The sequence below is a fragment of the Oncorhynchus mykiss genome, chromosome 8 (genome assembly GCF_057628025.1).
Source record: "Oncorhynchus mykiss isolate SJ-2025 chromosome 8, ASM5762802v1, whole genome shotgun sequence".
NCBI lineage: Eukaryota > Metazoa > Chordata > Actinopteri > Salmoniformes > Salmonidae > Oncorhynchus > Oncorhynchus mykiss.
The window spans coordinates 61,862,594-61,888,102 of record NC_143029.1 but is presented as its reverse complement, the minus strand read 5'-3'; the positions used below and the strand labels follow the sequence as shown (position 1 = coordinate 61,888,102).

At 44.3% G+C, this 25,509-nt stretch overlaps 1 protein-coding gene across 1 annotated transcript in view; it reads right to left on the bottom strand.

Moving 5' to 3' along the window:
* LOC110530256 (inactive double-stranded RNA-specific editase B2) overlaps nucleotides 1–7,255 on the bottom strand; it is a 36,505-nt gene extending 29,250 nt beyond the window's left edge. Inside the window, exon 1 of the mRNA XM_036985836.2 lies at nucleotides 6,989–7,255. Coding sequence (XP_036841731.2) covers nucleotides 6,989–7,091 — 103 coding nt within the window. The 5' untranslated portion in view covers nucleotides 7,092–7,255. The remainder of the gene's footprint in view (nucleotides 1–6,988) is intronic.
* Between the last annotated feature and the right edge of the window lie 18,254 nt (nucleotides 7,256–25,509).

Here is a 25,509-nt window from a genome sequence, read left to right as displayed (position 1 = left end):
GAGACAGAAGGCGTCTCCATCCTGAGCGGTATGACGGCTGCGTTTTCCCATGATGTCAAGCAAAGAGGCACTGAGTTTGAAGGTAGGCCTTGAAACACATCCACAGGTACACCTCCAATTGACTCAAATTATGTCATTTAGCCATTTCAGAAGCTTCTAATGCCATGACGTCATTTTCTGGAATTTTCCACGCTGTTTAAAGGCACAGTCAACTTAGTGTATGTAAACTTCTGACCCACTGGAACTGTGAAATAATCTGTCTGTAAACAATTGTTGGAAAAATGACTTGTATCATGCACAAAGTGGATGTCCTAACCGACTTGCCAAAACTATAGTTTGTTAACAAGAAATTTGTGGAGTGGTTGAAAAACGAGTTTTAATGACTCCAACCTAACTGTAAACTTCTGACTTCAACTGTATGACTGGTGGAAATCTGTACTTTGGTCTGTCTTTGTGAAACACAGAGTAGTACCTGAATTCTGCTTACAAGCTAAACTACAGCAGGAAGCACCAGTGACTCGCTCAATACGGACGTGGTCAGATGGCGAGGATGATACGCTACAGGACTGTTTTGCTAGCACAGACTGGAATATGTTCTGGGATTCATCCAATGGCATTGAGGAGTGCACCACCTCAGTCATCGGCTTCATCAATAAGTGCATCAACAACGTCGCCGCCACAGGGACTGTACGTACATATCCCAACCAGAAGCCATGGATTACAGGCAACATCCGTATCAAGCTAAAGCCTAGAGCTGCCGCTTTCAAGGAGCGGGACACTAATCCGGATGCCTATAAGAAATCCCGCTATGCCATCAGACGAACCATCAAACAAGCAAAGCGTCAATACAGGATTAAGATTGAATCCTACTACACCGGCTCTAAAACTACTACGTACTACAAAGGGATCCCAGACATGAGCTGCCCAGGGATGTGAGCCTACCAACGTGCTAAATGTATTTTTATGCTCGCTTCAAGGCAAGCAACACTGAGGCATGCATGAGAGCACCAGCTGTTCTGGATGACAGTGTGATAACGCTCTCGGTAGCCGATGTGAGCAAGACCTTTAAACAGGTTAATATTCACAAAGCCGCGGGGCCAGATGGATTACCAGGACGTGTACTCAAAGCATGCACAGACCATCTGACAAGTGTCTTCACTGACATTTTCAACCTCCTCCTGACTGAGTCTGTAATGTATGTTTCAAACAGACCACCATAGTCCCTGTGCCCAAGGAAGCGAAGGTAACCTGCTTAAATGATTGATTGCCCTGTAGCACTCACGTCGGTAGCCATGAAGTGCTTTGAAAAGCTGGTCATGGCTCACATTACCCGCATCCTCCTGGATACCCACTCCAATTCGCATACCACCTCAACAGATTCACAGATGACGCAATCTCAATCGCACTCCACACTGCCCTTTCCCACTTGGACAAAAGGAACACCTATGTGAGAATGTTGTTCACCCTGGGACTAAATATCTCCCTCTGCAACTGGATCCTGCACTTCCTGACGGGCCGCCCCAGGTGGTAAGGGTAGGCAACAACACGTCTGCCACCCTGATCCTCAACACTGGGGCCCCCCAGGGGTGTGTACTTAGTCCACTCCTGTACTCCCTGTTCACCCACGACTGCATGGCCAAACACGACTCCAACACCATTATTAAGTTTGCCGACGACACAACAGTGGTAGGACTGATCACCGACAACGATGAGACAGCCTGTAGGGAGAGAACTGGCAGTGTGGTGCCAGGACAACAACCTCTCCCTCAATGTGAGCAAGACAAAGGAGCTGATCGTGGACTACAGGAAAAGGCTGGCCGAACAGGCCCCCCCCCCCCCCCCCCCCATTAACATCATCGGGGCTGTAGTGGAGCGGGTCGAGAGTTTCAAGTTCCTTGGTGTCCACATCACCAACAAACTATCATGGTCCAAAACACACCAAGACAGTCGTGAAGAGGGCATGACAAAACCTTTCCCCCTCAGGAGACTGAATTTTTTTTACATGGGTCCCCAGATCCTCAAAAAGTTATACAGCTGCACCATCGAGAGCATCCTGACCGTTTGCATCACCACCTGGTATGGCAACTGCTCGGCATCTAACCATAAGGCACTACAGAGGATAGTGCGTACGGCCCAGTACATCACTGGGGCCAAGCTTCCCGTTGTAATCCAGGACCTATATCATAGGCAGTGTCAGAGGAAAGCCCATAAAATTGTCAGAGACTCCAGTCACCCAATTCAGACTGTTTTCTCTACTACCGCACGGCAAGAGGTACCGGAGCGCCAAATCTAGGACTAAAAGGCCCTTTAACAGTTTCTACCCCCAAGCCATAAGACTGCTGAACAATTAATCAAATGTCCACCCCCACCCCCGCCATTTGTTTTGTACACTGCTGTTACTCACTGTTTATTATCTATCCATAGTCACTTCACCCCTACCTACAGTCATGGCCAAAAGTTTAGAGAATGACACAAATATTAATATTCACAAATTCTGCTGCCTCAGTGTCTTTAGATATTTTTGTCAGATGTTACTATGGAATACTGAAGTATAATTACAAGCATTTCACAAGTGTCAAAGGCTTTTATTGACAATTACATGAAGTTGATGCAAAGAGACAATATTTGCAGTGTTGACCCTTCTTATTCAAGACCTCTGCAATCCGCACTGGCATTCTGTCAATTAACTTCTGGGCCACATCCTGACTGATGGCAGCCCATTCTTGCATAATCAATGCTTGGAGTTTGTCAGAATTTGTGGGTTTCTGTTTGTCCACCCCACCTCTTGAGGATTGACCACAAGTTCTCAATGGGATTAAGGTCTGGGGAGTTTCCTGGCCATGGACCAAAAATATTTATGTTTTTTTTCCCCGAGTCACTTAGTTATCACTTTCAAATCAAATCAAATCACATTTTATTTCTCACATGACAATGCAGTAATAACCAACGAGTAATCTAACTAACAATTCCAAAACTACTACCTTATACACACAAGTGTAAAGGGATAAAGAATATGTACATAAAGATATATGAATGAGTGATGGTACAGAGCGGCATAGGCAAGATGCAGTAGATGGTATCGAGAACAGTATATACATATGAGATGGGTATGTAAACAAAGTGGCATAGTTTAAAGTGGCTAGTGATACATGTATTACATAAAGATGCAGTAGATGATATAGAGTACAGTATATACATATACATATGCGATGAATAATGTAGGGTATGTAAACATTATATTAAGTAGCATTGTTTAAAGTGGCTAGTGATATATTTTACATCAATTCCCATCAATTCCCATTATTAAAGTGGCTGGAGTTGAGTCAGTGTGTTGGCAGCAGCCACTCAATGTTAGCGATGGCTGTTTAACAGTCTGATGGCCTTGAGATAGAAGCTGTTTTTCAGTCTCTCGGTCCAAGCTTTGATGCACCTGTACTGACCTCGCCTTCTGGATGATAGCGGGGTGAACAGGCAGTGGCTCAGGTGGTTGTTGTCCTTGATGATCTTTATGGCCTTCCTGTGACATCGGGTGGTGTAGGTGTCCTGGAGAGCAGGTAGTTTGCCCCCGGTGATGCGTTGTGCAGACCTCACTACCCTCTGGAGAGCCTTACGGTTGTGGGCGGAGCAGGTGCCGTACCAGGCGGTGATACAGCCCGACAGGATGCTCTCGATTGTGCATCTGTAGAAGTTTGTGAGTGCTTTTGGTGACAAGCCGAATTTCTTCAGCCTCCTGAGGTTTGTCTGTGATGTGTACGCCGAGGAACTTAAAACTTACTACCCTCTCCACTACTGTCCCATCGATGTGGATAGGGGGGTGTTCCCTCTGCTGTTTCCTGAAGTCCACAATCATCTCCTTAGTTTTGTTGACGTTGAGTGTGAGGTTATTTTCCTGACACCACACTCCGAGGGCCCTCACCTCCTCCCTGTAGGCCGTCTCGTCGTTGTTGGTAATCAAGCCTACCACTGTTGTGTCGTCCGCAAACTTGATGATTGAGTTGGAGGTGTGCGTGGCCACGCAGTCGTGGGTGAACAGGGAGTACAGGAGAGGGCTCAGAATGCACCCTTGTGGGGCCCCAGTGTTGAGGATCAGCGGGGTGGAGATGTTGTTACCTACCCTCACCGCCTGGGGGCGCCCCGTCAGGAAGTCCAGTACCCAGTTGCACAGGGCGGGGTCAAGACCCAGGGTCTCGAGCTTGATGACGAGTTTGGAGGGTACTATGGTGTTAAATGCTGAGCATTGCCTTATGGCAAGGTGCTCCATCATGCTGGAAAAGGCATTGTTCGTCACCAAACTGTTCTGTGATGGTTGGGAGAAGTTGCTCTCGGAGGATGTGTTGGTACCATTCTTTATTCATGGCTGTGTTCTTAGGCAAAATTGGGAGTGAGCCCACTCCCTTGGCTGAGAAGCAAACCCACACATGAATTGTCTCCGGATGCTTTACTGTTGGCATGACACAGGACTGATGGTAGCGCTCACCTTGTCTTCTCCAGACAAGCTTTTTTCCGGATGCCCCAAACAATCGGAAAGGGGATCCATCAGAGAAAATGACTTTACCCCAGTCCTCAGCAGTCCAATCCCTATACTTTTTGCAGAATATAAGTCTGTCCCTGATGTTTTTCCTGGAGAGAAGTGGCTTCTTTGCTGCCCTTCTTGACACCAGGCCATCCTCCAAAAGTCTTCGCCTCACTGTGCGTGCAGATGCACTCACACCTGCCTGCTGCCATTCCTGAGCAAGCTCTGTACTGGTGGTGCCCCAATCCCGCAGCTGAATCAACTTTAGGAGACGGTCCTGGCGCTTGCTGGACTTTATTGGGCGCCCTGAAGCCTTCTTCACAACAATTGAACCGCTCTCCTTGAAGTTCTTGATGATCTGATAAATGGTTGAATTAGGTGCAATCTTACTGGCAGCAATATCCTTGCCTGTGTAGCCCTTTTTGTGAAAAGCAATGATTACAGCACGTGTTTCCTTGCAGGTAACCAACCATATTTGACAGAGGAAGAACAATGATTCCAAGCACCACCCTCCTTTTGAAGCTTCCAGACTGTTATTCAAACTCAATCAGCATGACAGAGTGATCTCCAGTCTTGTCCTCGTCAACACTCACACCTGTGTTAACGAGAGTATCACTGACATGATGTCAGCTGGTCCTTTTGTGACAGGGCTGAAATGCAGTGGAAATGTTTTTGGGGGATTCCGTTCATTTGCATGGCAAAGAGGGACTTTGCAATTAATTGCAATTCATCTGATCACTCTTCATAACATTCTGGAGTATATGCAAATTACCATCATACAAACTGATGTAGCAGACTTTGGGAAAATTAATATTTGTGTTATTCTCAAAACTTTTGGCCACGACTGTTCATGTACAAATGACCTCTAACCTGTACCCATCCCATCTGGTTTGCACTTAGTGGGACTATCATTTGTTTTTCAACAGGACAACGACCCAAAACGCACCTCCAGGCTGTGTAAGGGCTATTTGACCAAGAAGGAGAGTAATGGTGTGCTGCATCAGAGGACCTGGCCTCCACAATCAACCCAATTGAGATGGTTTGGGATGAGTTGAGGAGTGAAGAGAGAGAAGGAGTGAATGAAAAGCAGCCAACAAGTGCTCAGCATATGTGGGAACTCCTTCAAGACGGTTGGAAAAGCATTCCTCATGAAGCTGGTTGAGAGAATGCCAAGAGTGTGCAAAGATGTTATCAAGACAAAGGGTGGCTACTTTGAAGAATCTAAAATATATTTGTTTAACACTTTTTTGGTTACTACATGATTCAATATGTGTTATTTCATATAGTTTTGAGGTCTTGACTATTATTCTACAATGTAGAAAATAGTAAAAATAAAGATTTTTTTTTCCCAGTAATTTACCAAATGTATTCTGTTAATGATCAAAACATTATTGTGTTTAAAGAAAACTTTCATGATATCCAAGAAATGTTCCAAGTTCATATATTTGTCTCATCATTTGAATGTTTCTATAGCCTACTCAAATGTTTACCACATCCCACATTCAAAAGAGAAATATACAACTCTTCTGTCAATATATCAATTCAAAATAACCTTTTAGTTAAATCATTACAACAAACCTCCTCAAAAGAAGGCCACTGATTATTTTGAAACCAAGTCTGCACTAAACGCAGTGCCCTAATGGGAATCGGCTAGCATTTGGGGCACATGCAATGCATTCACTGTAACGTTATACACTCTCACATTGAGCAGCAAAAGGCCAATAGGTCGTACATAGAATGGAAAAGGTTTAGGCACTTTGAATAAGCATAGGTTTTAATACAAAGCCCCTCATGAAATAATCTGCAGCATTTTCCGAGGATTAGTGTGTCAAGAACAATGGCAGTGCAGTGTAATCCTAAAATGTTGACCTGTTGCCAAGAGGACAATATAAATTATTGTCAGGGCTTTCATGATAATGAGAGTGAATTTAAATAACAGGAGATAGAGGGAGGGAACTATCAAAAGCCATTTAAATTATTGGTCAAAGCATTCCATTGATTGGAGTAAGCCTATTTTATAATATCCTTACGAATCAATTCAGGACCAAAGGCACTTACAGTTCAATAATATGAGAATCAAAATTCAACACAGTGCATTTTCTCTGTTGCCTCCAATATGAGGAGATCAATTAATAAACAATTGTATCACTTCACTCCTTGCAGAAATGAGTTGAGCATGTGCTGCACAGGTACTTGGTTTTACAGTGTGGTATGATCATATTTGTAATAATGTAGGCTACATTTTATGACCACTGGCAAACCTTACACCTCCAAAATAAAGTAAAGATATTTCCCAATAACGATGCAGTGACAAAGTATTCCTGCGTTTATTTCAGGCTTTGTGATTTTATCTTACAAAGTAACCCTCAAGGCAAACTTAAATCATCTCAATGAAGGGTACATTCTGTGACCTTCTGTCCACATTTAACTCATGGTGACAACTCGTCATTTGACCACAACAAGTTGTCTACTGACCTTTTCTTGTCGACCTCCTCCTCTTTCTCCTTCTGAAGTGGCTTCTCAGCTCACAATCTGAAGTTCCCGTAGTTCGGGTGCTGTTTCCAAGTACCGCAGCCATGAGGCACACGAAGAGACTCCTACAGTCTTCCTGGAATGCCTTCCCCTGGTTGATAACCGGTGAAATGACAAGCAGAGACTATCCAAGTAAAGTGCAGGACTATTTCACTGAAGCGCCTTGGTGACAGTGTGTGAGCTTTACTGCGGGAATCTCCCTTCTACTGTGTTTGGGTGCCACCTACATTCTTGCTGACAGCCTTTTTAGAAAGTGACATCATTTAGACTGGAGAGGAGAACCACCACACGCCCCATGGGGACTAACCGCGGTATGCAAAGTGATGCATGCTTTCTTCCCCGATTGAAAACAAACAACATGCAAAGACACCAACAGACAACAAAGACTTTTACGCACAAGAAGGCAACACGTGTATGCTGTCTTTGGGAATGGAATGTGCGCAATTGTGCATGTCTTCCTTCCGGGGAGCGCAAATGTAGCGTATTGTCTTTATTTGCCTGAAATGTCAAAAGAGTCAAGACTGATTTATTTCTCTCAGTACAATCAAGTGACCATCCATCTATTCAATTAACTCATTAAATATAAGAAGGCAACTGTTTTCATTAGTAGTAGCCTAGTGTTTCAGCGTGTATAGCCCCTCTTCCAGTCAAATTCCTTACATGGAAACTCATATGGCAATCATATTTGCTTTTCTGCCTGAATGATGATGCATTCCAAACAGTCATTATCCTAATGGTAGAACATTTACCTGCTATCATTATCCGCAGCTTTGAAACCCACAGCCATGAAGGTTGCTGAAGCAATGGCTTTTCAGTGGACGCATGTTAGAAGGCAGTTCACGGCAATCCACAAACTCCGGTCATTTGTATCATAATACCTATTTTGCATAATCCTCCCAATAAATACCATTTCAACTTTACTTTTAATTAACTGGTGTTTAATCCCTGCCAGTCACATACCATTGTGGTCCCCAGAAGGATGATTATCATAAATAATATTCCAATTATGATTCCAACTTATGGCACACGTTGTACACAGGGATGCAACAATACCATATCAATATCTTGCTAATTGTGGCTGTCATATTTGTTTCAGTTCCAGCTGTATGGAGAGGAGAGATGCAGGTTCAGGTTGTTTGTGTCCTTGTATTTCTAAGGCGGGGTCGATTTGAACTATAAGCCTCCTCGAGGGGATCAGTTTGATACTGTAACCTCCTTTATCTATGATTCCAATGCTGTGTCTGGGGGATTGTGTCGAGCCCTTTGGGATCCCTTCTTCCAGATAGCCTTTCACCTCACTGCCTCTATGTGTTTTTTAGCCTCTACCCCACAGCTACTTGAGATTATGAGTCCCAAATGGCATCCTATGACCTATTTAAGCACTACTTTTGACGCTTCACTCTGGTCAAATGGTCAAACGTAGAGCACTATATAGGAATAGAGTGCAATTCGGGAGCATCCTGGTAGTAACAAGGTGTACTTTCATTGTTTGTCTGATACAAAATCTGTTCTTAGAAGGCCTTAAGATAAAGGAATGAATTTGGGAAAATTCTAAATATATATTTTTTACAGACTCATTCACTACACTATGTTAAATAATGTCACCAGTGGTAAATGTCCTCTGTTCATATCACATGAACAGGTTTATTACTGTAAAAAGGTACAGTATAATTAATACCATCCTTTTAGGATTCTCCGAGACACATTGCTGCTGGTGTTAAGTTCCCTACATGTATATTGTGTAAGAGGAATATAGCCTTGGTGGTGGGCAGAGTACAAAACATGATTTAGCACTTTAACACACAAACTGTTTTGATTAAAAATGAAAAAAAATGGAAATTCCAGCAATGTAACTGTTACCATTCAGTGGATCAACCTGCTGTCATGTTTGTGCATCTCTCCATTTTGTAAACATTTGTTTACCACACACAGAACCTTAACTCCTAATGTGATCTTGAGAACCATCTCATGCAGCCCTTTTTCAAATGTTTTCTTTGGGCAGTATCTAGAGGCATGCACCTGCTTGAGCTATGACCTGTGTCCCAATTGGAATCCCTATTTCCTGCACTACTTTTGACCAGTGCCTATAGAGAATAGGGTCACATTTAGGACACAGATATAGGCTACAGCTAAAATAATCCTCATGGGTGGGAGAAAACCACACTGGGTTTAACATTGACTATACTCATGCCTCTGTCACGCCGTGTCATGTGGAATAACTTTAGGATTTAAGGATACATCCCAACTTTGGGATGGAAACGGAGGGACAGGGTTAGATGAAACATGGTCTGCGTCCCAAATGGCACCCTATTCCTATATAGTGCACTTTGTAGGAAATAGGGTTCCATTTGGAACACAAGCCAGTGATGTGACCTCTTTTCACCTCAGTTCAGGTTGAGTTTAATATAAGATTTCAGCATTGTGTTGGCATAAGAGAAAATCCAAGTCCTCATTGTGTCTCATAAGGAACAGATAACACATGCTCCAGTCAGTGTCTGAGAGCCCAGGGGGCAGGCAGGGGGAATGAGCTGCTGCCTAAATGATCCTAACACAGGCCACTCAGATAGGATACAACATTTTGTATGTGCTCTCCTGAGGCCAGGCATTAGAGAAAACAGATCTGACCCTATTCCACTGGAAGTATCTCTTCCTCCAAGACATGTGGACAAATGTGTATTTTTAAAGTGACGTTTGACCATATAATATTTGGCTCTCTATTCTCTTTGTTTTCTTCAATCAGATTTGGCAGATCAAATCAGATCAAATGGAAATGTGATAATGATTGTAACACTTTCTATTTAGTTGAATGCAACATTTGGCATGAAACCAGGCTCTCACATTTTTCATATGTAAACCTGCAACAGTTGTCAGCATCAAATTTTGACATTGTCCCTCATATTTTGAATGTAGACGGGTGTCGGGGGGTGTTTTTTGGTATCTCTGAGACACTAGTCAACTAATCCTGTTATGCTTGATTGAAAATTCCATACTAGGATCTTTCATTAAGATGTGTAATAAAGATAATATTATGGTTAACTTGATTCGATTTCCTGAATATTTGGAAGGCATACCAAATGGCTAAATAAATATTTACTGGCAGTTTAAGTATAGTGGTGTGGGGGTATCATTTCATATCTCACAAACTCCTTACTGTATCTCTGTCACTATCACTAACCCATGATGACATCAGCTGGATACAGTTACCTAGGAGTTCTTGTTCTTCTAAGGCATGATCAAATATGTCTTTCATTTCAAGTATTTTTTACAAGAAATCATTTACAGTCATGTCTAAAACAATATATACAATTTATGGTTGATAGGTTGGGCCCTGAGTTTTTCCTGACCACGTGACCTGATGAGGAAAAACTCAGGCAAGGGCCCAAATTTTGTTCAGTCCTTCATGCTCAGAGTAATAGTAGATCCTTGTAGCAGAAGTGGACCTTAAATTGTCTGCTTTAGGCGAAACACTGAATGTCAGCTGAATATAAATGTGCAGATTTAGGCATTTTGATCAACTTGACATGTTCACTAGGAACCTACTTGAATTGGTCCAATAAGAAAAGCTTGTTTTTGTTTTTTCCATGCAAAATGTTTTGCTACACTGTGCACAAATGAATACAACCCTGGGTTTGGGATGATTAGAACATTGCATGTGACTCAAATTAAGCTGGTGAACTTTATGTTGATTATAGGACAAAGATAATCTTTTAGATGTAACATTTCCAGCCAACTATCTATGTAAAGAGTGTACATAATTCATATCTAAAGCCTGGTGGCATTGACATGTCATCAAATTATAGACCAACTTTGAATCGTTGATAAGCCAGGCTTATATGCGCTGTGTGTAATAACCTAGAAATGAGGTTAGTGCATCACTGTCACTATAGCTATCAGTAGAAAATAATCAAGTCATGGGTAACTGCAACTCAACATGGCTGCCGGACACAGGTGTTTTAACATAAAGGGGCGTATCAACGCAAGTGGGTGTAATAGAAAAGCTAATTGGGCAGATTTGTTGCCACCCAATGCTGCAACTATGAGAGCATTTTAGCTAAGCCTAACCCTTTACCTTACCTTCACCTCATTCTCCTAACTTGCTATGTTAATTCTCCTAACCTGCTACATAAACAAACCATCAGACCCGACCAACCATCAGTATCACCACACAGGAACTGACCAATGAAACGTGTTAAAGGTCCAATGCAGCCATTTTTATATCAATATCAAATCATTTCTGGGTTACACCCATCGCTGATGATCCACCCACTTCAAATCCAAGTCACATTAATATTGATTTAATAATTTAAACCTAACCTGACCCATCACCTTATATATTATAAATAAAAAACAACACAAATGGCTCCTAGCCTCCCATGCTTCCTTTCTGTCCCTATCACTAAAACTGAAACTGAATAACATAAAATTAAATGGAAATATCTGTTTACCAGAGGAGGCTGGAGGGAGGAGCATAGGAGGAGCATAGGAGGATGGGCTCATTGTAATGGCTGGAATGGAATAAATGGAACGGTATCAAACATATGGAAGCCACATGTTTGACTGTTTCATTTGTTTTATTCCAGCCATTAAAATGAGCCCATCCTCCTATAGCTCCACCCACCAGCCTCCACTGCTGTATACAACTACAACTAAATAAAAACTTGTAAATCAGGTCTGAAAACTAACCTCAAATAAAAATTGAAAAACATATCGAAATAAAAACGATTATAAAAACACAAATCTATAATACCCTTAATAGCAATGTGCTGTAATGGTGGCCTGGCCACCAAAACAACATAAAATGTACCTTGTGCTTATATCCATTGCAGGTTCTTGTGCCACCTATTACGAGATTGTGAGGTGGGAAGTAACGGTGCGTGGGTAAAATCACTGGGGAAGCCAGAAAAAAAAGCCATATTACAACCTATGTGTTGTGATATAATTGCGTTGTTTTCTTTAGAACCTGTTAGTTCATATGCCTTGCGACTGTGATGTATATATAGGCCTAAAGGCCAAGACAATAAGAAAACACAGTGGCAGAATAAATTCAACCAGGCCTTTGTTTCATCACAAAACCAGAGAGCAACATCTGTCTGGTGAAGTCCACAAAACATATTGCATGTAACACAGTTACATGACCTACAGCATGGTCCAGCAAGTTAATGATTCCGACATTTTCAGACTACTAAACAACTATAGATTTAGAACCAGGGAGAGTTACCGCAGGTCGCAAGGAAAACAGGAGCTACCTCCACTATTTCAGCACCATTTCAACTTCAACATCATCAAATCACCTATGCTTAGTCTAATACAGTGACAACTAAAGATACCAACAACAATTTAGTAGAATCAATTTAAGCTAAATATGATGTGGCTGCCCATGGTTCTGATTTCTGTTTCTGTGACCTGCGGTAACTCTCCCTGGTGTGTGCACGTTTGTGCAGGTAGAAAAAACATGTTGACTCACCCTACTTGAAGAGAATGCCATTCTCCTCTCTCTTTTTTTATTTTATTTTTTACATTTTACCCCTTTTTCTCCCCAATTTCGTGGTATCCAATTGTTGTAGTAGCTACTATCTTGTCTCATTGCTACAACTCCCGTACGGGCTCGGGAGAGACGAAGGCTGAATGTCATGCGTCCTCCGATACACAACCCAACCAGCCGTACTGCTTCTTAACACAGCCCGCATCCAACCCGGAAGCCAGCCGCACCAATGTGTCGGAGGCTACACCGTGCACCTGGCAACCTTGGCTAGCCCGGCCCGCCACAGGAGTCGCTGGTGCGCGATGAGACAAGGAGATCCCTACCGACCAATCCCTCCCTAACCCGGACGATGCTAGGCCAATTGTGCGTCGCCCCACGGACCTCCCGGTGGGACTCTGATGGCACAGCTGGCGCTGCAGTACAGCGCCCTTAACCACTGCGCCACCCGGGAGGCCCCATTCTCCTCTCTCATGTTGACGAAACGGTCCCTCTCTCTGTCATACAGTACACACTTTTTTATTTTTTGTTGTCCTAGGCTACCTGGCTACAATGCTTGCTCGCTAGCCAACCTTCCTTTCATTGGCAACGTTAGCTAGTTAACAATCGCCTGCTACATCAACCTAAATATTGAACTTCTATCCTCTCAGGCCAGGGGCACAATGTATGAAATAATGGTTGGATCAGATTCGCTATTATAATCATTGGCCAGTACGGAGAATGTAGTAAAACCCTAATCCCATCTCCAATTTAGGAAAGGGACCATTTTAGCTAGCTAGCTAGCCACCGGAGGACAACAACACAAGAAGAAGGAACAATTCAAGTTGTTTCTGTCAATGATTTATGCTCTCAATGCGATTTGATAGGAGTGATGCCAAATCCAAACTGGCATCTGCTCACTCAGTTTATCTCAACACTGATTGGCTATTATGTTGTACTTTTTTTTTATCAATGGAGGCCAAATGCGCGCTGGCTTCCCTTGCATTCAATTCTATGGGCGGCAACAACGTCATACTCTTTTGGACCAGACAGCATCAGATAGATGGCCTACACAACCAGAGACAGAGGAGCGCTGTTTCGCTGGCACAAATTCTTTCTCCAGTGAGATATATTCAGCCTCTTGCGAAATGAGGGACAATTCTGAAACACAGAGAGACTAAATATGAATGTTTTTTTCTTGGTCAATGTTTTGTGGAAGCCTGGCTCCCTTGGCATCCATGAATACACGCCACTGGAGGCGGGCATATCTCTCAGGCTTACCTGAGAACATAGTGGACACAATCTTGGAGAAACATGCAAAGAAGGGTCACCAGATGAGAAAGCGGTTAATTACTCCTGTATTAGTTCAGGTCCTTGGAATACAAAGTGCATGCATGGCCCTATTACATGTTTCAAGTTATATATTTGAGTCTAGAAGAGTAGAATAAAAACAGAATTGAATTCTACCCACCTGGTCTAGAGTGGCTGCTATAGCCCCATTAGTTTCATTAATCACCTGGTCTAGAGTGGCTGCTATAGCCCCATTAGTTCCATTAATCACTGATTGCTATACTTTGTTGCAATATTAATTGCCTCTGTATCAGAACCCCATTGACTGTTTTACTGAAAATAACAGTAATCATGAGCTAGGTTCACGTTTTGGCAAAAATGATATTTCCTACTCTAGTCCACATGCCTGTAGCTCTGTGCACTGACAGTATCACATTCAAAACTTGTAGTATATCACGTTAAGAGTGATAACTGTCAAAGGTTGGAATTCTCCTTTAATATCTCTCAATCTGTATTTTATATGGCTTTAACGGGGGAATTAGCAGTTGTGACATCCATTTTTAGACTTATAAATGAATTATGTGTCCATTGATTCTTGAAAAATACAACTTATAAATGCCTCATGAGCTTAGTTCAACCGCCGTACCCCATCAGAACCCTAAATATAAGCTTGTTTTACTCAAATTTTTGTAAACAATGTAAATGTAAACAAACATTATATAGCCACACAGCATGGTTAAAACTATAATTTTATTATCACGGATGGTCAGTCCTTGTATCCATAGCTCTGTCTATGAATTTGAGAGTGGTTACATTTCTCCAGCATCATCAGCTTTTTACTGAAATGGGCAGGGAGTGCACTTTGTTATTGTTTCTATTGCTGATTGCTTTATATGAATTATATGAATATGCATGACTTGAGACTGATGCATTTGTTTACTGGGTTCTATTGTTTTTTCTTTTTCTACATCTAGATGAATGGTCGAGAGTGCATGCAGAGGATGAGAGAGACATTTGCACAAGAGTTAATGCAGACCTGATGAGTGATGAGGAGGACGGCCTGCAAATCTAGATCCCACGGACCCCTCAACCCTCACCACAGTAACCCCAATGGAGGCTGGCCCGAAGCCAAGCTGGATGACTCCTGGCAGTACTGTGCTTGATTATTTTGAACACTTTTGTTGATCTTTGAATTTTGAATAGGCTCTTTCATATTGAGGTATACCCCCCCCCACCCTCTTTAACCCATGTAAGCAGGTAAACACCACATTTGAAATTCGAAGAGTAGCGAAAGGGTTTTCAGAAGAATGAAGCAGAGTACAGGCAGTAGTTCTCCAGTTTGGCCCAGGGCTAGCCTCCATCGGGCTTCCTTCAGTTTCAGGCCCTGCTTAGTCTAAATGCAGATACTATTACTTACTTTCTCCTGCTCTACTGACATGAATTGTCGTCCTTCAAGAAGTGAATTTCTGTGTTTTATTCCATTAATTGTCATCCTTCAAGAAGTGTATTTGTGCATTTTATTCAAGGGACTAAGAATTGTTTTAGGAAAGCGATGTCATGAGGTGCTGGAAAAACCTTGATAGTGGTGCTTGAATTTTATTTCTGAAAAGGTGTAGGAACCCCAATGTGTGATATTAATAACATTAACGTGTTCATCCAGTCATTCATAACTCACTGTAATTCATTAACACTGACATTTATTGGCGAGTCGTTGGCGGATGTGGACGAAGATGTTTTGCATCTCCAGTACACGTCAAAGGTGTGCACTGGATGTGTCCTGGTAAGTGGGTGGACGTGTTTACTGGGGATTTACTGAAGTGTTGCTGGCCATATACACGTCTGTGCACATCCGTGCACTAAAGTGGTCCGTTGTCTGAATTTTACGGGAAGTGTGCAGTGCCGAACATTGCTGGGCATTTTCGAAATGGTACATTTTCGGACTTGTTCACTGGAGTGTTCGACACATAAATGTGCCTTTTCATGCAGTGTTACATGATTGGGAGAAGCTGGTTCTAGAAAGAGTCAGTCTGACTCAGTTATAACCTGAAGACAATAAGATAAGATCTAACCTGTATTTTACACTGAGGCCTGAGTAACTAGGTAGAATGGAGCAATCGTCCATTGAGTAGGCTAGTCTCAATAAGTTCAAATCAAATCAAATGTTATTTGTCACATGTGCCGAATACAACAGGTGTAGGTAGACCTTATAGTGAAATGCTTACTTACAAGCCCTTAACCAACAATACAGTTAAGAAAAATACAGAAAAAAAGTAACAAATAAAAGTAACAAATAATTCAAGAGCAGCAGTAAAATAACAATAGCGAGGCCATATACAGGGGGTACCGGTACAGAGTCAATATGTGGGGGCACTGGTTAGTCGAGATAACTTCTTGAGTGTAGGCATGATTTTTTACCCACTTGAAACTTCCTATTTCTCAGGCCCAGAAACTAGAATATGCATATAATTATCAGATTAGGATAGAAAACACTCTAAAGTTTCCAAAACTGTCAAAATATTGTCTGTGAGTCTGTGAGTATAACAGATACAGATGCAGAAATATTGCAGGCAAAAACCTGAGGAAAATCAAACCCGGAAGTGCTGTTTTTCCTGAAAGCTCTCTGTTCCATTGGATGCCTTGCCTCCATTTAAAGGGATATCAACCAGATTTATTTTCCTATGGCTTCCTTAAGGTGTCAACAGTCTTTAGACATAGTTTCAGGCTTTTATTTTTAAAAATGAGCGAGAAAGATAACATCACGTCAGTGGATAGCTGGGTGTTCGCAGAGTTTTGTTTGCGCAACAGAGTGGGGCAGCCATTGTCTCTCCCTCTCCTATTGAAAAAGCGGCAGTCCCGGTTGATATATTATCGATTATATATTTTAAAAACAACCTGAGGATTGATTATAAAAAACGTTTGGCATGTTTCTGTGGACATTATCGATACTATTTGGAATTGGTCTGCGATGTCGTGACCGTCTTGAGCCTGTGGATTTCTGAACATTACGCGCCAAACAAATTGAGGTATTTTGGATATAATGGATATACAGTGCCTTGCGAAAGTATTCGGCCCCCTTGAACTTTGCGACCTTTTGCCACATTTCAGGCTTCAAACATAAATATATAAAACTGATACTCCTTCCATTTCAATATTATTGCTTGCACAGTGCTCCTTGGGATGTTTAAAGCTTGGGAAATCGTTTTGTATCCAAATCCGGCTTTAAACTTCTTCACAACAGTATCTCGGACCTGCCTGGTGTGTTCCTTGTTCTTCATGATGCTCTCTGCGCTTTTGACAAACCTCTGAGACTATCACAGTGCAGGTGCATTTATACGGAGACTTGATTACACACAGGTGGATTGTATTTATCATCATTAGTCATTTAGGCCAACATTGGATCATTCAGAGATCCTCACTGAACTTCTGGAGAGAGTTTGCTGCACTGAAAGTAAAGGGGCTGAATAATTTTGCACGCCCAATTTTTCAGTTTTTGATTTGTTAAAAAAGTTTGAAATATCCAATAAATGTCGTTCCACTTCATGATTGTGTCCCACTTGTTGTTGATTCTTCACAAAAAAATAAAGTTTTATATCTTTATGTTTGAAGCCTGAAAAGTGGCAAAAGGTCGCAAAGTTCAAGGGGGCCGAAAACTTTCGCAAGGCACTGTATATATTTATGGAACAAAAGGAACATTTATTGTGTAACTGGGAGTCTCATGAGTGCAAACATCTGAAGATCAAAGGTAAGCGATTTAATCTATTGCTTTTCTGACTTTCGTGACCAATCTACTTGGCTGCTAGCTTTTGTAATATTTTGTCCCCTGAGAGAGATGTTCTTACAAAAACGCTTGTTATGCTTTCGCCGAAAAGCTGTATTGAAATCTGACACGCAAGGTGGATTAACAACAAGCTAAGCTGTGTTTTGCTATATTGCACTTGTGATTTCATGAAAATTAAAATATTTTTAGTAATTTAATTTGAATTTGGTGCGCTGCAATTCAGCAGGTGTTGATGAAAATTATCCCGCTAAAGGGATGGGTGCGTCAAGAAGTTAATTGAGGTAATATGTACATGTAGGTAGAGTTATTAAAGTGACTATGCATAGATAATAACAGAGAGTAGCAGCAGTGTAAAAGGGGGGGGGGGGGGTAGCCATTTTATTAGATGTTCAGGAGTTTTATGGCTTGGGGGTAAAAGCTGTTTAAAAGCCTCTTGGACCTAGACTTGGCGCTCTGGTACCGATTGCTGTGCGGTAGCAGTAGCTGGAGTCTTTGACAATTTTTAGGACCTTCCTCTGACACTGCCTGGTAAAGAGGTCCTGGATTGCAAGAAGCTTGGCCCCGGTGATGTATTGGGCCGTACACACTACCCTCTGTAGTGCCTTGCGGTCGGAGGCCGAGCAGTTGCCGTACCAGGCAGGGATGCAACCCGTCAGGATGCTCTCGATGGTGCAGCAGCAGAACCTTTTGAGGATCTGAGGACCCATGCCAAATCTTTTCAGTCTTCTGAGGGGAAATGGGTTTTGTCGTGCCCTCTTCACGACTGTCTTGGTGTGCTTAGACCATGTTAGTTTGTTGGTGATGTAGATGCCAAGGAACTTGAAGCTCTCAACCTGCTCCACTACAGCCCCGTCGATGAGAATGGGGGCGTGCTCAGTCCTCCTTTTCCTGTAGTCCACAATGATCTCCTTTGTCTTGATCACGTTGAGGGAGAGGATGTTATCCTGGCACCACATGGTGAGGTCTCTGACCTCCTCCCTATAGGCTGTCTCGTCATTGTCGGTTATCAGGCCTACCTAACTTAATGATTGCTGATGTTGGAGTCGTGCCTGGCCATGCAGTCATAAGTGAACAGGGCTCCGTAGACGGGCACATCGCGCACCGCTCCCGAGCATACTCCGCGCCAATGTCCAGTCTCTTGACAACAAGGTAGACGAAATCTGAGCAACAGTTGCCTTCCAGAAAGACATCAGAGACTGTAACGTTCTTTGTTTCACGGAAACATGGCTCACTCAAGACACGCTACGGAGTCGGTAAAGCCACCTGGTTTCTTCATGCTTCGCGCCGACAGAAAAAAGCATCTCTCTGGTAAGAAGAAGGGCGGGGATGTATGCCTTATGATTAACGAGACATGGTGTGATCATAACAACATACAGGAACTCAAGTCCTTTTGTTCACCTGACTTAGAATTCCTCACAATCAAATGCCGACCGAATTATCTACCAAGAGAATTCTCTTCGATCATAATCACAGTCGTGTATATTCCCCCCCCCCAAGCAGACACATCGACAGCCCTGAAATAACTTAATTCGACTATGTAAACTGGAAACCACATATCCCGAGGCTGCATTTATTGTAGCTGGGAATTTTAACAAGGCTAATCTGAAAACAAGGCTCCCTAAATTCTATCAGCATATCGATTGCGCGACCCGGGCTGGCAAAACCCTAGATCATTGTTATTCTAACTTCCGCAATGCATATAAGGCCCTCCCCCACCCTCCTTTCGGAAAAGCTGACCACAACTCCATTTTGTTGCTTTCAGCCTATAGACAGAAACTAAAACAGGAAGCACCCACACTCAGGTCTGTTCAACGCTGGTTCGACCAATCGGATTCCACGCTTCAAGATTGCTTCGATCACGTGGACTGGGATATGTTCTGCATAGCGTCAAACAACAACATTGATGATTTCGCTGATTCGGTGAGCAAGTTAATTAGCAAGTGCATTGGTGATGTTGTACCCACAGTGTCTATTAAAACATTCCCCAACCAGAAACCATGGAATAATGGCAGCATTCGCACAAAACTGAAAGCGCGAACCACTGCTTTTAATCAGGGCAAGGTGACCGGAAACATGACCGAACACAAACAGTGTAGCTATTTCCTCCACAAGGCAATCAAACAAGCTAAGTGTCAGTATAGAGACAAAGTAGAGTCGCAATTCAACGGCTCAGACACGAGAGGTATGTGGCAGGGTCTACAGTCAATCACGGACTACAAAAGAAAAACCAGCCCCGTCGCGGACCACGAAGTCTTGCTCCCAGAAAGACTAAACAACTTCTTTGCTCGCTTTGAGGACAATACAGTGCCACTGACACGGGCCCGCTACCAAATCCTGCGGGCTCTCCTTCACTGCAGCCAACATGAGAAAACATTTAAACGTGTTAACCCTCGCAAGGCTGCAGGCTCAGACGGCATCCCCAGCCGCGTCCTCAGAGCATGCGCAGACCAGCTGGCTGGTATGTTAATGGGCGTATTGGGACGTATTAAGACCCTGGGTCTCGACCACACCCTGTGCAACTGGGTCCTGGACTTCCTGACGAGCCATACCCAGGTGGTGAGGGTAGGTAACAACATCTCCACCCCGCTGATCCTCAACACTGAGGCCCCACAAGGGTGCGTTCTCAGCCCTCTCTGTTCACCCACGATTGCGTGGCCATGCATGCCTCCAACTCAATCATCAAGTTTGACAAACTGAAATGGTCCACCTACACAGACAGCGTGGAGAAGAAGGTGCAGAAGCGCCTCTTCAACCTCAGGATGCTGAAGGAATTCGGCTTGTCACCAAAAATACTCAAACTTTTACAGATGCACAACCGAGAGCATCCTGTCGGGCTGTATCACCGCCTGGTACGGCAACTGCTCTGCCCATAACCATAAGGCTCGCCAGAGGGTAGTGATGTCTGCACAACGCATCACCGGGGGCAAACTACCCGCCCTCCATGACACCTACACCACCCAATGTCACAGGAAGGCCAAAAATATCATCAAGGACAACAACCACCCAAGCCATTGCCTGTTGACCCCGCTATCATCCAGAAGGTGAGGTCAGTACAGGTGCATCAAAGCAGGGGACCGAGAGACTGAAAAACAGCTTCTATCTCAAGGCCATCAGACTGTTAAAACAGCCATCACTAACATTGAGTGGCTGCTGCCAACATACTGACTCAACTCTGGCCACTTTAATAATGGAAAAATTGATGTAATAAATGTATCACTAGCCACTTTAAAGAATGCCACTTTATATAATGTTTACATGCCCTACATTTCTCATCTCATATGTATATACTGTACTCTATACTATCTACTGCATCTTGCCTATGCCGTTCGGCCATCACTCATTAATATATTCTTATTCATTCCTTTACACTTGTGTGTATAAGGTAGTTGTGGTGAAATTGTTAGGTTAGATTACTTGTTAGATATTACTGCATGGTCGGAACTAGAAGCACAAGCATTTTGCTACACTCGCATTAACATCTGCTAACCATGTGTATGTGACAACTAAAATTCTATTTTGATTTGAGTACAGGAGGGGACCGAGCACGCACCCGTGAGGGGCCCCCATGTTGACGATCAGCGTGGCGGATGTGTTGTTACCTACCCTTAGCACCTGGGGGCAGCCCGTCAGGAAGTCCTGGATCTAGTTGCAGAGGGAGGTGTTTAGTCACAGGGTCCTTAGCTTAGTGATGAGCTTTGAGAGCACTATGGTGTTATAAACCAATCTTTGTCCCCCTCTTTAAAAAAAATCTGACACAGAAAATGTTACTTATTTGGGGGTGCTGTTTTAGTGTTGTTCTGTTGTTTTTTCCCCCTTTGAAATCATGCTGTTTTAGTATCAAATGATAAGCAACTCTCAGGTTTTCCTGTCTAACTTGAGTCTTTTTCTTTGGTTGGAGCGCCCCTTGCTGGTTAGAAAGCAGAAGTACATTCATAGAGGTTCACAACATCCTGCAGAGATACAATATGCCACTAGATGTCTCTCTTGACTGACAGTAACCAAACAGATGCCTTCTCGAACCAAATCAAATCACACTTTATTTGTCACACACGTGATTAGCAGATGTTATTGCGCGTGTAGCGAAATGCTTGTGCTTCTAGCTCCGATAGATATTACTGCACTAACAAGTAATAATATCTAACAAATTACACAACATATACAAGTATGAATGTATTAAGACTTTATACATATGGACTATTGACGTCAGAGTGGAACGGACTAAGATACTGTAGAATAGTATAGAAAACATTATATACACGAGGTGAGTTATGCCAGATATGTAAACATTAAGTGACTAAGATAGCATAGAATACAGTATATACATATAAGGTGAGTAATGACAGATATGTAAACATTATTAAAGTGACTAGTGTTCCATTCCTTAAAGTGGCCAGTGATTCCTAGGCTATGCCTATAGGCAGTAGCCTCTAATGTGCTAGTGATGTCTGTTTGGCAGTCGAATGGCCTTGAGATAGAAAGAAAAACTGCTTCTCTCGGTCCCAGCTTTGATGCACCTGTACTGACTTCACCTTCTGGATGATAGCGGGGTGAACAGGCAGTGGCTGGGGTGGTTGATGTCTTTGATGATATTTTTGGCCTTCCTGTGACATCGGGTGCTGTAGGTGTCCTGGAGGGCGGATAGTTTCCCCCCAGTAATGCATTGGGAAGAACGCACCATCCTCTGGAGAGCCTTGCAGTTGTGGGCGGTGCAGTTGCTGTACCGGTAAAAATGTGTGAGGGTTTTGGGTGACAAGCCACATTTCTTTAGCCTCCTGAGGTGGAAGAGGCTCTGTTGCGCCTTCTTCACCACACTGTCTGTTACGGTGCGTGAATGAGGACCCAAAAGCGAATCAACTTAAACAGAGCTTCTTTAATTACCAAACATAGGTAGGCTCAGATGGACCGGCAGATTCCGACAGGACAGGACAAGGTTACAGCAAACATGACGGCAGTCTGGTTCAGGCATGAATGACACAAACAAACAAGAATCCGACAAGGACAGGAGCAGAAACAGAGAGAGATATAGGGACCTAATCAGAGGGAAAAAGGGAACAGGTGGGGAACGGGGTGAATGGGTAGTTAGAGGAGACAAGGGACAGCTGGGGGAAAGCGGGGGAGAAAAGGTAACCTAACACGACCAGCAGAGGGAGACAGGGTGAAGGGAAAGGACAGAGACAAGACAACATGACAGTACATGACAGTACCCCCCCACTCACCGAGCGCCTCCTGGCGCACTCGAGGAGGAAACCTGGCGGCAACGGAGGAAATCATCAATCAGCGCACGGTCCAGCACGTCCCGAGAGGGAACCCAACTCCTCTCCTCAGGACCGTACCCCTCCCAGTCAACTAGGTACTGATGACCACGGCCCCGAGGACGCATGTCCAAGATTTTACGGACCCTGTAGATAGGTGCGCCCTCGACAAGGATGGGGGGGGGGGGGGGGGGGGGGAGACGAGCGGGGGCGCGAAGAACGGGCTTAACACAGGAGACATGGAAGACCGGGTGGACGCGACGAAGATATCGCGGAAGAAGAAGTCGCACTGCGACAGGATTAATGACCTGAGAGATACGGAATGGACCAATGAACCGCGGGGTCAACTTGCGAGAAGCCGTCTTAAGGGGAAGGTTCTGAGTGGAGAGCCAAACTCTCTGACCGCGACAATATCTAGGGCTCTTCGTTCTACGCTTATTAGCAGCTCTCACAGTCTGCGCCCTATAACGGCAAAGCGCAGACCTGACCCTCTTCCAGGTGCGCTCGCAACGTTGGACAAAAGCCTGAGCGGAGGGGACGCTGGACTCGGCGAACTGAGATGAGAACAACGGAGGCTGGTACCCGAGGCTACTCTGAAAAGGAGATAGCCCGGTCGCAGACGAAGGAAGCGAGTTGTGGGCGTATTCTGCCCAGGGGAGCTGTTCTGACCAAGACGCAGGGTTGCGAAAAGAAAGACTGCGTAAGATGCGACCAATAGTCTGATTGGCCCGTTCTGCTTGACCGTTAGACTGGGGGTGAAAGCCGGAAGAGAGACTGACGGAAGCCCCAATCAAACGGCAAAACTCCCTCCAAAATTGAGACGTGAATTGCGGACCTCTGTCCGAAACGACGTCTGACGGAAGGCCATGAATTCTGAAAACATTCTCGATGATGATTTGTGCCGTCTCTTTAGCAGAAGGAAGCTTAGCAAGGGGAATGAAATGAGCCGCCTTAGAGAACCTATCGACAACCGTAAGAATAACAGTCTTCCCCGCTGACGAAGGCAGTCCGGTGACAAAATCTAAGGCGATGTGAGACCACGGTCGAGAGGGAATAGGAAGCGGCCTGAGACGGCCGGCAGGAGGAGAGTTACCGGACTTAGTCTGCGCGCAGACCGAACAAGCAGCCACGAAACGACGCGTGTCATGCTCCCGGGTGGGCCACCAGAAACGCTGGCGAATGGAAGCAAGCGTACCCCGAACGCCAGGGTGGCCGGCTAACTTGGCAGAGTGAGCCCACTGAAGAACGGCCAGACGAGTAGGAACGGGAACGAAAAGAAGGTTCCTAGGACAAGCGCGCGGCGACGGAGTTTGAGTGAGTGCTTGCTTTACCTGCCTCTCAATTCCCCAGACAGTCAACCCGACAACACGCCCCTCAGGGAGAATCCCCTCGGGGTCAGTGGAGGCTACTGAAGAACTGAAGAGACGAGACAAAGCATCAGGCTTGGTGTTCTTAGAGCCCGGACGATAAGAAATCACGAACTCGAAACGAGCGAAAAACAGCGCCCAACGCGCCTGACGCGCATTAAGTCGTTTGGCAGAACGGATGTACTCAAGGTTCCTATGGTCAGTCCAAACGACAAAAGGAACGGTCGCCCCCTCCAACCACTGTCGCCATTCGCCTAGGGCTAACCGGATGGCGAGCAGTTCGCGGTTACCCACATCATAGTTACGTTCCGACGGCGACAGGCGATGAGAAAAATACGCGCATGGGTGGACCTTGTCGTCAGAGAGGGAGCGCTGAGAAAGGATGGCTCCCACTCCCACCTCTGACGCGTCAACCTCGACAACGAACTGTCTAGAGACGTCAGGTGTAACAAGGATAGGAGCGGATGTAAAACGATTCTTGAGGAGATCAAAAGCTCCCTGGGCGGAAACGGACCACTTAAAGCACGTCTTGACAGAAGTAAGGGCTGTGAGAGGAGCTGCCACCTGACCGAAATTACGGATGAAACGACGATAGAAGTTCGCGAAGCCGAGAAAGCGCTGCAGCTCGACGCGTGACTTAGGGACGGGCCAATCAATGACAGCTTGGACCTTAGCGGGATCCATCTTAATGCCTTCAGCGGAAATAACAGAACCGAGAAATGTGACGGAGGAGGCATGAAAAGTGCACTTCTCAGCCTTCACAAAAAGACAATTCTCTAAAAGGCGCTGGAGGACACGTCGAACGTGCTGAACATGAATCTGGAGTGACGGTGAAAAAATCAGGATATCGTCAAGGTAAACGAAAACAAAGATGTTCAGCATGTCTCTCAGGACATCATTGACTAATGCCTGAAAGACAGCTGGAGCGTTAGCGAGGCCGAAAGGAAGAACCCGGTATTCAAAGTGCCCTAACGGAGTGTTAAACGCCGTCTTCCACTCGTCCCCCTCCCTGATGCGCACGAGATGGTAAGCGTTACGAAGGTCCAACTTAGTGAAAAACCTGGCTCCCTGCAGGATCTCGAAGGCTGAAGACATAAGAGGAAGCGGATAACGATTCTTCACTGTTATGTCATTCAGCCCTCGATAATCTATGCAGGGGCGCAGAGACCCGTCCTTCTTCTTGACAAAAAAAAAACCCTGCTCCGGCGGGAGAGGAGGAGGGGACTATGGTACCGGCGTCAAGAGCTACAGACAAATAATCTTCGAGAGCCTTACGTTCGGGAGCCGACAGAGAGTATAGTCTACCCCGGGGGGGGGTG